At 37.7% G+C, this 14,516-nt stretch overlaps 1 protein-coding gene across 2 annotated transcripts; it reads right to left on the bottom strand.

Moving 5' to 3' along the window:
• Window positions 1-849: 849 nt before the first annotated feature.
• Window positions 850-8,296, bottom strand: si:ch211-71m22.3 (uncharacterized protein LOC100148868 homolog). 2 transcript variants are annotated; one of them, XM_067364199.1, is made up of 9 exons: window positions 8,291-8,296; window positions 6,103-6,127; window positions 4,362-4,429; window positions 4,179-4,233; window positions 3,899-4,104; window positions 3,522-3,686; window positions 2,177-2,338; window positions 2,017-2,055; window positions 850-943 (listed from the first exon to the last, which is right to left on the bottom strand). In XM_067364199.1, exons 2-8 carry the CDS (start codon window positions 6,113-6,115, stop codon window positions 2,026-2,028), a joined length of 699 nt encoding a protein of 232 aa, XP_067220300.1. In that variant the 5' UTR covers window positions 6,116-6,127; window positions 8,291-8,296; the 3' UTR covers window positions 850-943; window positions 2,017-2,025. The 2 variants fall into 2 exon arrangements, with proteins under 2 accessions (XP_067220300.1, XP_067220299.1); XM_067364198.1 differs by lacking the exon at window positions 2,017-2,055 and having other exon boundaries at window positions 859-943.
• Between the last annotated feature and the right edge of the window lie 6,220 nt (window positions 8,297-14,516).

Genomic DNA, 14,516 nt, shown 5'->3' with positions numbered 1-14,516 from the left:
ACGTGTCTTGACAGGTCACTGCAGCCTCATTTGAAGAGAAGCGGCAGCCTGAACCATGAGATTTACTTTCGACATTAGAACAAAATATATGGATATGAAAACATGTATACAACTAAATTAATGATCCCTTAAATATTTTATAATTCCACTTAACATTTTCATTTAGTTTTGTGAATTTTTTTATTAAACATGGACCTTTATTTTCATTAAAAGGGATTATTTCTGGTATTGTAGGCACATTTTGTAAATGTAAGCAATTTAGAAGCACAAACTGGGTGCCGGTATGGTGAGACGTACATACTCGGCCAGATTCACCTCGCATCTGTGCATCTTCGGATGCGGAGCCGCGCGGGAAGTTACTGGCAGAGCGTTCCAAACGGGATATATCGCCTTCCAATGGGCACTTTGGAGTGAAAATAATCATGGCCGCCATATTGAAGGGTTGTTCCAAACCGAAGTGCTCAAAACTGGCCACTTCAAAGGGCCATTCGGAAAATAAGGATTTCGAAGGGTACAACTGATGGACACTTAGGGCCCCCATGATCCTTTGCACAGGGAAGTTGTTTGACATCACAAAATGGGTACAGGAGGCTCGGAGTTCGATTTTACCTATAAATGTATACATATTATGATTTTTTTATGTTCTTTAATAGCCTATATAATGCATGTTTGAATAAATCCATCAAGTTGAAAGCCACCATTTAAATGTTTATATTTAATTTTAAAGTTAGTAGGCCTCTTTTTAACCTTCAGTATTTATGTAGTACCAACTGATTCCCATGTAACCAATAACCAAGACACACGACCCTGGATACAATACAAAAAAAAAATCAAGATTGGTCATATACAGTAACTATTCTTCTGTCTTCAGCCTTTATTGGAGGATATTTTGGCAAGCAGTCTGTAGACATTTGTCTTCCACCTTCTTTCTGAAGTAGGCCAACTGTAACCCAAAAAAAAAAAAAAAAAGGTTACATGCACACAAAGAAAAAAAATGGCCTTAACTATGCACTTACATAACTTTTATGCAAATAAAAATACCAGAATACTATGGAAGCTTGTTTCTGCCACTAAATGAAAAAAATAAAAAAGGTAATTGCGACTTAATCTCACAATCCTGATGTTTTTTTCTCACAATTGCAAGGTTGCATCTATGAGATATAAACTCATGAGTTATAAAATCAGAACTGAATTAAATGGTGTGTGCTGACGTCTTTCTGCATTTGAAACAACATTTCTTTTCATGTTCATTCATTTATTTGATGCTATAAATTAACTAGTAGGAAGAGATGATCGGTTTACGAGCCTCTTGAGCTGAGGCGCTACAGCAATCTGTCACGACACATTAAAGAGCCACGAAACGTTTTTTGTTTGAATTTCTTAAAAAAAAATAAACAGTTTGAAAGCTGGGACTTTGTTTAATATCATAAGTAACCTGCTTTGTCTTGTCTGTCAATGTGTTGTCAGTGTCCTCTTTTCTCCGCAATGTATTTTTCACTGTGTGGCGTGCCGGCGCCACGGCTTGTCGGACAAAGCAACAGTAACTGAGGGGGGCGGGTCTTTGCTAAGGGTCAATTGAGTTTCTATCTCGTTATTCTGACTTTTTTTCTCAGAATTGTTAGTTTATATATTATATATTATGCAATTGTGAGTTATAAAGTCAGAATTGTGAGATATAGGCTACTCACAATTCTGAGAGAAGCCTTTTTCCCTTTACAATTGGGCATCATAAGACGCAAATGTGAGTTTATATTTCACAATTCTGACTTTTTTTATCGCAACTGCAAGTTTATATCACGCAATTCTGACTTTATTACTTGCAATTCTGAGTTTATATCTCACAATTCTAAGAAAAAAGTCAGAATTGTGAGATATAAAGTCGCAGTTTTGAGAAAACAGTTAAAACTGTGAGATAAAATGTCACCTTTTTTATTTCATGGCAGAAAACAGCTTCCATAGAACACTCTTTTTCACACTACAGTATTATCAAAATACACCAGTGCGCTTGCCACTCACAGTTTCATGTTATTGTAGCTCTTCATAATAAATGCAGTCCTAAAAATGAATTGAGTTATAATAGAAAAATAGCCATAGTAAATTAATAGCAAATAGTAGATTAATATATTACAACACTGTTTAAAAAAAAAAAAAAAAAAGTATTTGTAACAATATTTACAATAAGTATGCAGGCCCCCAATAGTGTAGCTTTCATTTTGACTTCCAAGCTTCTTGGAAACCTCAGCACAAAATCTGCATCTGCATTTGGTCCACAGCATGAGAAGGGTCTGACGATCTTGCCAAATGATCTGTCTATTGCTGCCCCATTCAAAGACACCAGCTGTGGTCACAGTAAGACAGGTAATTACAACACACATAAACAATTTTGGTTGCTAGCTAAATGGTTTCAGAAAACATCACTGGATTTACAACTTAAGCTTCATTCTGTTTAAGAAAGCAATAAGACCATGTTAGCTCTGACATTTAAAACCAAAGAAAAATGTGTCAAAAAGTCATGCCTTTGGTGCTTGGTCCCTTATTACAGAAATTAATTACAGCTACAATAGAGTACCTCAGAGACGCGTTTTTGTATGCAAAGCCCAGAGGCGAGTTAGCATTTCAGGACCTCCGGTTCCATTGCCTTAAAATCTATAGGTTTTTGCAAATACAGTACAAGAAATCTTGAAGGAGGTGGGTAATTTTCGAAATTGTCTTATAAAGTCATAATATATACATTGTTTTTGAATTACCGTAAAGCATTTTGTCACTCTCGCGTGAACATGAGGCGAGATTGTGTCGGGTTGGCGCAGCTCATCTTGCAAGTGCTGTTTTTTGGCGTAGACGTGCCAGAAGGGGTTAGTGCACGCCTCAAACACACCACTACAAGTCAATTAACCATCATAAGGACTTAGAAAACTATTTATGAAGGTAAAAAATGTTACTTCTGCTTTAAAAACGGCGGTTGCTAACAAGTTGCTAAAAGGGACTACTTCCTTTGGTGGGGACTTTAGACATCATCATGACAAACAGGACATCATGACAGCATTTCTCATGAAAAGTGGATAAGTACACAGCGCAGATCATAATCAGCGAGCATGTTTTTAAATAACGTTTTTTTTTTTTTTTCAAATAAAGTTAGAGGAAGCTTGGTGGTGGTGACATTGATCTGCGATCATGGTTTGCTGTAGTCCGTTTAAAGCCTACTGTTAGCTTTTTATATCTGCCGACTTTATTTAGGCTTCAAAATGTATAAATGTTGTGTTAACTTGTAAAGATTATCTTGATAGACAAAAGGTGTTAGTGTCATTAGCCTTTGTTAAACACAGAGCTTATTTTTTGCGATTTTTCAAAAGTCTATGGGAAAAATGCATAGGCTTTCATTCTAGGGAACCAGTGCGCCGCTAACTTCCGGGTTGGCCTACAAAAACACATCATCTCTGAGGTAATCTATTACATGCAAGTATTTTATTTTAAATAAAAGTCAATGGAAAGCTGAAACTTGTGTCCGAGTGTATGTGCATCACCTCAAAGTTTGCATCCGTGCAGTAGGACATGGAAGGTAAAAATGATCCTGCAATCTTAAAAGCTGGTTCACCTCGTTCATTCTCAATTGTGAATTTAGGTAGGCAAACATGGCAGTTTTGTTGAACGTATCCAATGGTAACGCCCGGTGGAGACTGAACCTCCAGCTAAAATATACATACACCAGAGTTTAGCTCCAGCCAGCTCCAAAACACCTGTAGAAAGTTTCTATGTCTAGTTAGGTGTATTTAATTGGTGTTGGAGCTAAACTCTGTAGGACACTCGCCCTCCAGGACTGAGTTTAATCAACCCTAACGTACACCATAACATACAGAACAACATAATTAAGGGATAAACAAGACAAGGATAATGTTCATACCTCATTTTTGCAGCAGTTGCAAACAAATGGTCGCACCAGTCTGATGATCTCTTGATTTGAGTCGTTAAAAACATTCATTATGAAGGAACGTGCTGCAGCACAGTAAGTCCTGTTACAACAATCGTTGTCCTCAAGAATAGTAAAAACTTTGTTCCCGATGTCATCCTTCACCTCATATCTATTGTTAGACTTTATTCCACAGCAACCTTTAAGAAATTAAAAGGTAGGAGATAAGTATGTTGCTCTTTTGAATTCATTCATGAAATGCTGATGAACAAACCTTCTACAAGACTTTCTTCCAGAGTTTTTTCTTTGTAGACAAACAATTGATCAATCTAAAACAAACATGAAAATTACAGGTGTCTTGCTGTGTAAAATAAATGCATTTGTCTAATCAGAGTAACATATAATGATAAACATAAGTAATTATTAATATTAATAAGCATTTCCAGTCTTATCTGACCAAAGTCAAGGTCTCCAGTTGAGAGGGACAGTGGTACGGGTCTGGGCAAGGTATCATTGCGGTGTCCTCTAGTGAAGCATAAACAGACATGTTTATGTATCAAACAGTTTTGATGAACAGTACACACTGAAATCTATCGTGTATTATTAATGAGAATGGATGTCATCCTTCCTGCAACATTCGATCAGGTTTATGAACTTCATATACTCTTCAGATTGTTTACACTTTTAAATTCTATATATATTACACTGATGCATATTTTGATGCTAGAGACATTGAAAAAATCAATAATTACTTGATTAAATGCACTTACATTTATCTTGCACTTAATTGTATTGAATGCACACTTAGTGGACTTAAAATCTTAAAAGTATAGTTGTTGACAAGTTAATATTTAAAATGAACTAAATTACAACTTCATTAAAAATGTGTAATTACAAATATACTTAAATACATGACAAACAAGTTTAATAGAAATTAGATTATATTTTAGTTTACCATAAATGCCTGTCAGTATGTTTGGCAGCAGCCTACACTTTAAAGCTGCAGTCCGCTATCTTTTCCTCTTTGTCGCCATCTCTGTTTGAAACATGCAATTGCAGTCATATGCGGAACAGTTATTTGTATGTGCGTTGTGCCTCGGCACAGCTCATCAGCGCGGATGAATCTAATGTTTGCTGTCAGTCACCGCACGCTGTGGATACTGTACTTCAGAATCACAGACTCTACGTCTTGAAAGTATGACCAATAAATACCAAAGAATTTTCACTGGAAAATATCATCTGAACAAGTAAGTAACATTTTGTTCTGACCAACTGAGGAAGAAAGCATTAGGCCAACTATCTAACGATCTAACGATCGCTTAGCTCGGATCATGTCAAACCGTGCAAATTATTATTACTGTTATATTGTTCTCAAATTGTTATTGTTAACAACATCAGCACTGCTTGTCTGTGTATTTAGTGTGTAGCATTACCTGTAGATTTCAATTTCTGTAATCACTCCACAGTCCGAAGTCTTTTGCTTTTTGGCTACGGGTGAATCTCCAATTGTCACTGATGATTGTCATTTGGATCTTTCTGGATTACAATCCGCCATCAAAATGATAAGTTTAATTATTTCAGCTGCTGTGAGAAAAGGCTATAAATGTGGCGCTACCGGCAGCATCCTCACATGATATAACTGACTAGCCGCTCGACAGGACTCCTTAATTTACGGACATGAAATTGCTCAAATTGCTCATGCTGCATGCTCAAATTTCCGCTTAAATCCGCCATGTCGCTCTTATTATAAAACATTATTACAAGCTTACTGTTGTGAATCGAGACAAGATAATTAGATAGTTTTGAACACTGGCTGGTTATGTACTTGCTCAAAAATTGATTTTGGATAATTTTTAACCAAAAAAAGTTACGGACTGCAGCTTTAATTATATATTTTAAAGACAATAGATGTAAATGTACTTAAGTCCTATACTAAAGTGGGTAAAAGAGCACTCTTAAGTTCAACTGCATTTAATATAACTTTAAAATAATATTTTTTTATTCAGTTGTGAATAACATGCAATTGTGTCTGCAAAAATTACATTAATTTCACACTTATTCTTTTAAAGTATGTTATTTCCATAGCGAGTTCACTTCTTATATATCTTTCCTCAGCCATAGTCTGCATCCACACTGCCCATTGTAGTAAAACAAAATAAATGGGGATAGATAAACACCCCCACCCTTAACACACTCACCTGACAATTCCATATTTGATTGTATCTGGGAAGAGAGAAAAAATAAATAAATAAATAAAGGAATAAAATCATTATTGCGGTTTTCAAAATTTCAATATTTCATTAATAGATCATAAATCCAATGGTAAAAACTCCATAAAACATAAAATTGCATGCATATATAAAAATTAAACATGATTTAAAATGAAATGATTTTAAATGATCGTATGTTGAAAGTTATACCATACATAACAGTGAGATACAGATCCTTTGTTCGGAGTGGCACTTCAAGTACATTAAATGTTTCTCTCATGACAAACAATGGGTGTTTTTTTTTCAGCCTGGTGTTTGTGGTTGAACAGAGGTCTGACCCACTTTCAAGTTTAGTTACTTCTGGATTTAACAGCTTGAAAATGTTCCATTAAATCTGGTAATTCTATGTAAGTGAATAAATATGGTATATATAATTGCTGTCATTTTTCCTTGATTTTCTTGTTTGCAACTGTTGGATATCGGCTTTATCAAATTCCCAGTCATTTTTGCTGTTTGGACCTCCTCCAGGCTATAGCATAAGGCAATTCACGATTTTTTTTTTTTTTTTTTGTAGTGTTGGTACTCTTCTTTATGAGTGTGTGTTTCTCATCAGACTCTTTATTTGTCACTTGTCACTTCACAACACTTCAACTGTGATTTTGAAACTAATGTCACAGTGTACAATAGCATTTGGTGACTTGGTTCTGCTTTTTATTTTTATTTGTTCAGTTTCAATCAGTTTTCATGGGGTTTTGTTGAAACAAAAACAAACAAACAAACAAATGTTTGAGCAAAATTAAATTCTATTAAAGGGACACTCCACTTTTTTGCTTGTCAACAGTTTAGTAGTGGCTCCTTGCAAGGGGACATTTTTAAAACGCTGGCTTAGTGTACTATGACATAATATTAAAAGATGTGCAGACGAGCCCTGAATAAACTGTTGACAAGCTCCTATGGTTTTGATTTTGGTTGTCATTTGTTGAAATAAATATAAAAATACAGTGTGTTCATGTCCGTCTGTCCACTGGATTTGACCATAATCTCTGATTCTCCTGCTCTGTGATCATGGAAAAGGGGAATATTTACAATGACAGCAGTTGTAGGCCCGTTTAAGCATCATTTAAATGTTTCCAACAAGTAAATTAATCGACTTCTCTTAGTTTGTTGAACACATAGATTTGTTTGGATATTCATATGATGGCTGAAGCAGCCACGAGCGACCAGCGTTGCGACACGGTAAACAGATCAACACTGTAAACGAAATTCTACAAAACTTCAGTGAAAAAAATAAAATAAACAAAATTATCATGTGATGCAATAAAATAACTTCTATTCCCTGCAAACGATACCATTAAAAAATGAATGTTCCACTTAATGGCAGAAACAAAACAAAAGGTAAGCAAGTATCCGTATTAATTTCAGTGCAAGTAATAGGGAGCGATCCTGTCAAAATGGCGCCGCCACCCCATCATGCAACGCGGCATGACGTTGGATCGTATTCTCTACGAACTATGCTAAGCTATGCTAAAAGTGGTATCGCCAGTCCCGGAGATCGGCTGAATGGATTCGGAAACTCAACTGTTTTACTTTAGGGGAGTTGGAAAATGAGCCTATTTTCAAAAAAAAAAAAAGTGGAGTGTTCCTTTAAGGGGGGACACTACTGGCAAAAACATTGTTTTTTCATGCACCTGTCAATTTTGAGATTGTGCTCTTTTTGGCTTTTCATAGTGTTTTTTTCAGACTGGTGGGAAGAAAACATGAAAAATACACTTTTAAGTGTATATTTTATAGCACTTTATCTATTTGCGTCTGTAAATTTCAATTACAGTAAATATCTTTAAAGGCAGTTTTCTCAAAATGATTTTTTTCTCCTGGCTGTTCATAGTATTTTCTGATTTATGGAGTGATAAAAATAGTTACCTCTGTAAAAACCTTTGAATTTAATATGTCAAAAAAATAGAATTAGAAATTTTAATCTGACTTCATCCAATATTCAGTTCTAGAAATGTATGCGAATTAGCATATTTAATATAACGTTTCTTTTGCATATTTAAACATAACATTTCAAAAAACTTGTAATAAAAATTATGTTAGCAATTTTCAATGTACTCAGTCAGCTGGGGAAGTATGGGTAAGTAGCTATTAGTTGATTTAAAAAAATAAATAAATTTTTTACCCTATTCACCTGGGGTGTCTCGCCTTAAGCCTTGTAACCAAATGGACAAGACAGAAAATAAAATTAGGAGACAATTATAGGCAAACAGAATTGTAAAAAGACAGGAAAGTTGTAGATATATGTCTAGTGCTGCGGCTGACAAGTGTACACAATGCCCTGACAAGAGGCTTGTTTAGTTTAGTTTAGTGAATTCATAATTTAAAAATAGCCTTGCTTTCTGAACTAGAAACTCCTAGATACTTCTTTGCTGCTTCTATATCGTTCTGCTCAATTCCTACGTATAGCCTACTACTGTTCTGTCCACTAACAGTGTCTCTTTTTTATGTTGCATTGATGAGGGGGTTTGTTCAAAAAACCTTGACCTCCAACTTCTTTTTCTGTTTTTACAGGTTTATTTCCAAGACTTTGTTTATTTTTGATTACCTTAGATCATTTTGTGGCGACCAGGGCGGGCGAGAGCCGCGAGGGAACGGCGCGAGGCCGGTGGTGCGAGTGTTAATGAGCTTCACCTGGGAGGCGCACCGGCCTTGAGAATGTAACAGTTCGTAAATGGGAAGAAGGAGGCGGGAACCGGCGAACATTCAACAAAACTTTAATCCAAAATAAACAAAGAACAAAAATGAAAGTAATGCCGGCAGACCCTCGCGGACGTCTGCCGGCCACACAAACATAATAAAACATAAAATAAAGTCCAGGCCTGGTCCTCTCTCGTCCTCCACGGTAGTCGCTCCTCCTTTTATGCTCCCGGAGCTCCTCCGTGAGGGACTCAAGGCCGGTGCGCCTCCCAGGTGAAGCTCATTAACACTCGCGCCACCGGCCTCGCACCGTTCCCTCACGGCTCTCGCCCGCCCTGGTCGCCACACATTTCTTTAGAGCTTCAGAAAATGAAATTGTATTCATAATTTTGTCTTTCTGAGCTTCTTTGGCCTGTTTTTGTTTGACATATCCTTTGTATGCGGCACTATGTTGTTTCTCTACAGTTACAGAATTTAACTGGGACATATTTTCCACACTTTGTGCTGTCCTCCATGCCTTGCACACCTTTCTTTACCCTTAAATTGATTAGCAATGAGTCCCAAATGTTGGCATTTAAAACATCTTATCACTGGAGGAACATATTCCTTTACTGGGAAGCTGGAAAATTCTAACAAATCCTCAAATTCAATCATGAATGACAGTGTTTCAGTTTTATTTCCATCCTTTTTATTGATTAACCTCTTTACGTGTTTGACTTTCCCCCCTCTTAATTCCTTCTTGATTTCATCCTTGGTTATCGATATGGGAACACCCTTTTTGCCTTGTTGCTGCTCCGGGAATGTGTGCCCTCATTTTCTTCCAGTCTATCGTTTGCATCTTTAGAATCTTCTCTTGTTGTGCTTTGATGGTTTGAATCAATATTCATTTGTTATTTAAATATTTAGCAAACTTAACCTATCGCCTTAGCTATCGATATCAGATGGAAATTATCCTCAAATAATAACTTTGAATGTTGTTCTGATGTTGTGTTATCCTCTTACTTTTTTAGCTATATCATCTGTTTCTGAATTACTACTCTTTTTCTTTTTACGCTTATTTGCAACCTTTTGTCATTCCATGTCCTTCTCAATAATCCATCCATCTTCCACAGATACTGAAGCCATTCAGTTACATTTACAGTATTTCTGCTGTAACTCACCACCCGTCAACACGCTCCCTACACCCGGAACCACGGGAACCGGCCAAACGCCTCCATGACGTATCCTCTTTCATGGCCTCCTGGGAAGGCTGGGATAAAGGATCCATCTGCACTTCAGAATCTGGGCCATCCAGGGATTTCTCGCCTACTGTTTTATAAATACTCTGACGTTTCGGACATACTACTCCTTTTACTTACTGTTTTCTCCAATTATATAGTAGGTAGGCATATTCAAACACGCTTTTAAGTACGCACGACATGTACGCACCATCGGCTGAAGTTGGTCCTTGTCTGCTTTTTTTTCGGCCGATTCGACATGTCGAATCAGCATCGGAGCTCGTCGGTCAGTTGGGCCATCTGATCATTCTGATTGGCTGTTCAGCTACTGCCACCTGCTGGTACGGAAAGGCATTTCTTATTACGCGACGCAGTACGGACATGCTACTTGGCCTTCGGGTATCGAGCTTCGGTTTGGTGTGTCAGGGCAACTTTGGACCCAGACGCTGCTGACGTGTATTTATTCACATAAAAACATGATATCAGAGTTTTAAAATCAAACATTTTAAAAGAGAACAATGTATAATGGCTGTTTAAACCAGTGAGCATTAATCTGTGTCATCAGCAAGTTGTCTCCCATCATGCTTTTGATCAGTGCAGTAGGTGGAGAGCAACTGCGCCTGACTGCAGAATCCAAGAGTATGGCTAAATCCCAAATGGCACCCTAAACCCTCACGGTCTTCCTCTGAGTCTGCACTTTCGTGACGTAATGCCACTGTGACTGCCGAGCAAAGTCCTCTGTGTAGCTCGCAGACTTGCGGGCTCAGCTGAAGTGTGCATTGAGGGCGCATAGCAGCCGCAAAGGGGGTGCTCGCGACTTAACGGACACACGAACACGGCAGCCATTTTAAGTCCACAAGACCGAAAGTGCATAGAAGTTCCATTTGGGATTCAGCCTATGAAGTCTCTGTGGAACAAAAGTAGGCATTTCTGTACTTTTGTTTTCAGGTAACGCTTTCAAAAACACCCCTCTGTTTATGGCCTTGCCCACTGATCTGGTAAATTCTATTACTGTCCTGTAGAGAACTGTACGATGCGGCCGCCTCGTTGTCACAAGAGTGTTTTGACACACGTCGGCATGACATCACAGAAAGGCGGTCCACACTCGGACACATTTCTAATTGGCATGCATCAGTGCCCTGACTACTGAACTAGGGAGCTGATTGAGACAGGGTATATGCAGATTTTAGCTTGATAAAAATGCATTTTTTTTAAGAGAAGGCAGACTAGGGAATGTTGCAACTGATGTCACTGCCACTAGACCCTCTCATCAAAGAGCTTAGAACCCAAGAGGCGGCACTTTGATACTTTTTGGGTAACAGCTACTAGATGGCCCTCCTTTAGCGCGGCCGCAATTATGGGCTGAAAATACTAACTGGATCATAGAATCCTTCACATCTTACGCACCCAAAATCGGTGAATTTCACTGCCAAATCAGAAGCCATCAGTAAACTTTATGGCTCCTACATTAAATGCTGTATTGTCTTATATACGTTTTATTTTACCAGTTGTGGAATCCAACCATTCTCCATTTGAGGTAATGTAGTTAGCCTACTTTGAGTATTTCCATTTTATGCAACTTTACACATTTATTAATAGTAAATTAATAATTAATACATTTAAGATCATCATGTTTGCACAAACAATATATTTTAGACCTAGTGGAGTAATAGTAGCCTAATAATATCTAGGTCTGAAATGAAATATATATTTTTATTGTACGTTTTAATGGATCACGCTACAAACATAATGATCTTATAATACACGATGCATTGGTGTGTCCATTATCGCATAATTCACACTTTTGGACACTTTTGCTTTAACAGACATTAGACAACACTGCAAAATCAAGCTGTTATATTCATATATTTATTGTCCAACATTCCCAATTTTTCTGATGCATGTCCTTAATTTAATTTCATATGTTGGTGATAATTCAGTGTTTATAAGCCTTTTAAAGAATTTTAATCCAAACTGACTGGGTTTCTAGAGAGCAAAGGTTTTGTGAAAAAAGTGGAAGACTTAAACACAAAGTGTGTAAAATAAACTGAAAAAAGGATTTGATGATCACTAGTGTTTATTCTGTGTTGTCATCATTCAGGTTGGATTTCAGATTTAAAGTACGTTTTTTTTAACAAAGCAGCTGATATTGCCATAGAAACTAGTGGACTGCCGACTCTCACCCCAAAATGGCGGAAACACAGGACCGCAACTGGGCGCCAGTGTTTCAAAAGAACGTTCTATTGAGTTTTGCTTCTTGTTAGAGTATATTCTTAAATACAATCTTTGATGAGTTTACTCACGGCCCCGGGAAATGATGACAATGTGCCGATGAGTGTAGCCCGTAAACCTGAACAGCGCACAGACGCGAATAGCACATGGAGTTTTAAAGGTGCTCTTAGTGATGTCACGTGTTTTTAGGTCAAAACATTTTTTGTCACATACAGCAAACATCTCCTCACTATCCGCTAGCTGCCTGTCCCCTGAACACACTGTAAAAACTGCGGTCTCTGTAGTCGCCACAAGCTCCGAAAACGGCAATAAAAACAAACTGGTGCAGCCTGGACGACGAAACATAATAAACATGCTCCAGCCAATAACCAACAAGAATGATTTTAAATGCGCGTTCATGACTGTTTCAGGAAGCAAGGAGGGGAGGAGGAGGAGGAGGGAGGGTCTAGCTAGCCTCTGTTTTGTTTGACAACACTTCGAACATCAACAGGAAATTACTCCACCCAGGATCACTTAGAGCACCTTTAATTAGTGACGATCCTACTTTCTGGCAGAAACACCTCAGATAATGAGCACAGTGAGCTTATTAAGAGAGGACCCGTTCAAATAAAAGAAAACTTTCCAGTGAACAGTAATGGCCTACGATTCACAAACAGCAATTACTTCATTAATATGAAAAATAGTGAAAAGATTAGCCGATCGTGGCTACAGTAGCCCCATATGGGCAGAGCCCCACCAAAATATTCATCCAAACATAGACCTCTATACACTGAATTATTAATAAATTATTCAGCATTCTGCAAAAAAATATATTTTGGACTAGACTATATATATTAAGCATAGACTGTAAAAAAAACTTATATTAAAGGTGATAGAGGGGATTTTTTCGTCGACTGAGAATCCAAAGACTGAGTTTTTGAAATGAGCGCATGCGTAAGAACAGCCCCCCTCCTTCACAGCTTTTCAAAGGAACGCCTCCCAAAACTCGTGCGCGAGTATACCGGCATTTACCACCGGCATTCGCTGTGTCGTGTTTTTGGATTGATTATGTCGGACTCACTGCAGGTAACTCATAATCTGCAGTTGTTACTCCTGTCTCCTGACAAAAACATTGCATGCAGTGCCTGTGGAGTGTGGAAAGTTACTGGAGCGTGCAGCCGCGGTCATCTCTCGCAAGGAACGTCGCGGCAGTGATTGACAAGCCAGAGGGCCAATCCATACGCGATGATTGCGTAAACGATTGGCTGATTTTTTTAAGGCCCTACCTCGTGCACAGATGATGTATATTAATATTATTACTTTCATTGGGTCTCATTCATGAAACATTCGTAAATATACGAGTAAATATGTGAGTGATTTGCGCGTAAACAGACTTTCCCGAAAACTCTCCTGATTCACAAATACTTCGTAAACGTCAGAAGTGATAGTGAAATGTGTGTGTGTTAATGAATTCCAATCAGTCGTAAATGGGACGCGCGTGCACGTTCATTCTCAATTACCATAAATCCCGCCCATTAAATCCGACTGACAACTATATATGGGCATCATTTCATGACACCAAATGAAGGATTTTGGCCATTTTATAGGAAACAAGTTCCATAGTTTGCCCAGCCCTATTGAAATCAATTCATTATTTGATTTAAGTGCTCCGTTTGCAGATGCTATAGGTGCGTTCACGCGGCCTCGTAATTCCTGTAGTTACAAGATTCTAGCTTGTAAAAAGCGTTCACGTCCTCGTAGAGTTCGTAATTACAGTTTGTAAGCTGGGAGTTTTCTGAAAGCTCCCACATGTAACATGTGGCCACTATACCACCTGACCGCTGTAGATTGATTTATTAGGCGTTGATAGTGGTGCCATGGAAACGCATAATTTCCAGTCCAAGGACCAAAAGGAAGTGAACAGCTCCGAATATAACGTCATTTCAAGATAGCGGTAAATACAAGGTGACGTGAATGCAGCTTATTTCTGGCTCTCACAACAAAAGTAAAAAGAAAAAATGTATGTGATTACTATATATAATATTTTTTTCATGGTGTAAATATGTACCTTATTAAGGTGAATTAAAATGCAGCCTTATTAATGAGCAAAACGTTCGGATGTTAAACGCACTATTTACACGTGACTGGGTGCAGGTGTAGATTTCTTTCGTACCAACTAACATTTGGAAAATACAAACATTTTAATGAATCCGAAAATTTACGCCAGAACCACTTTACACACGATTTACACAAAAATTCGTTCTGCTCTTGTTTCATGAATGA

This window comes from Chanodichthys erythropterus, chromosome 16 (assembly GCF_024489055.1).
Source record: "Chanodichthys erythropterus isolate Z2021 chromosome 16, ASM2448905v1, whole genome shotgun sequence".
NCBI classification, from domain to species: domain Eukaryota; kingdom Metazoa; phylum Chordata; class Actinopteri; order Cypriniformes; family Xenocyprididae; genus Chanodichthys; species Chanodichthys erythropterus.
The sequence above is the reverse complement of the archived record's forward strand: the minus strand, read 5'-3'. Positions and strand labels throughout refer to the sequence as shown.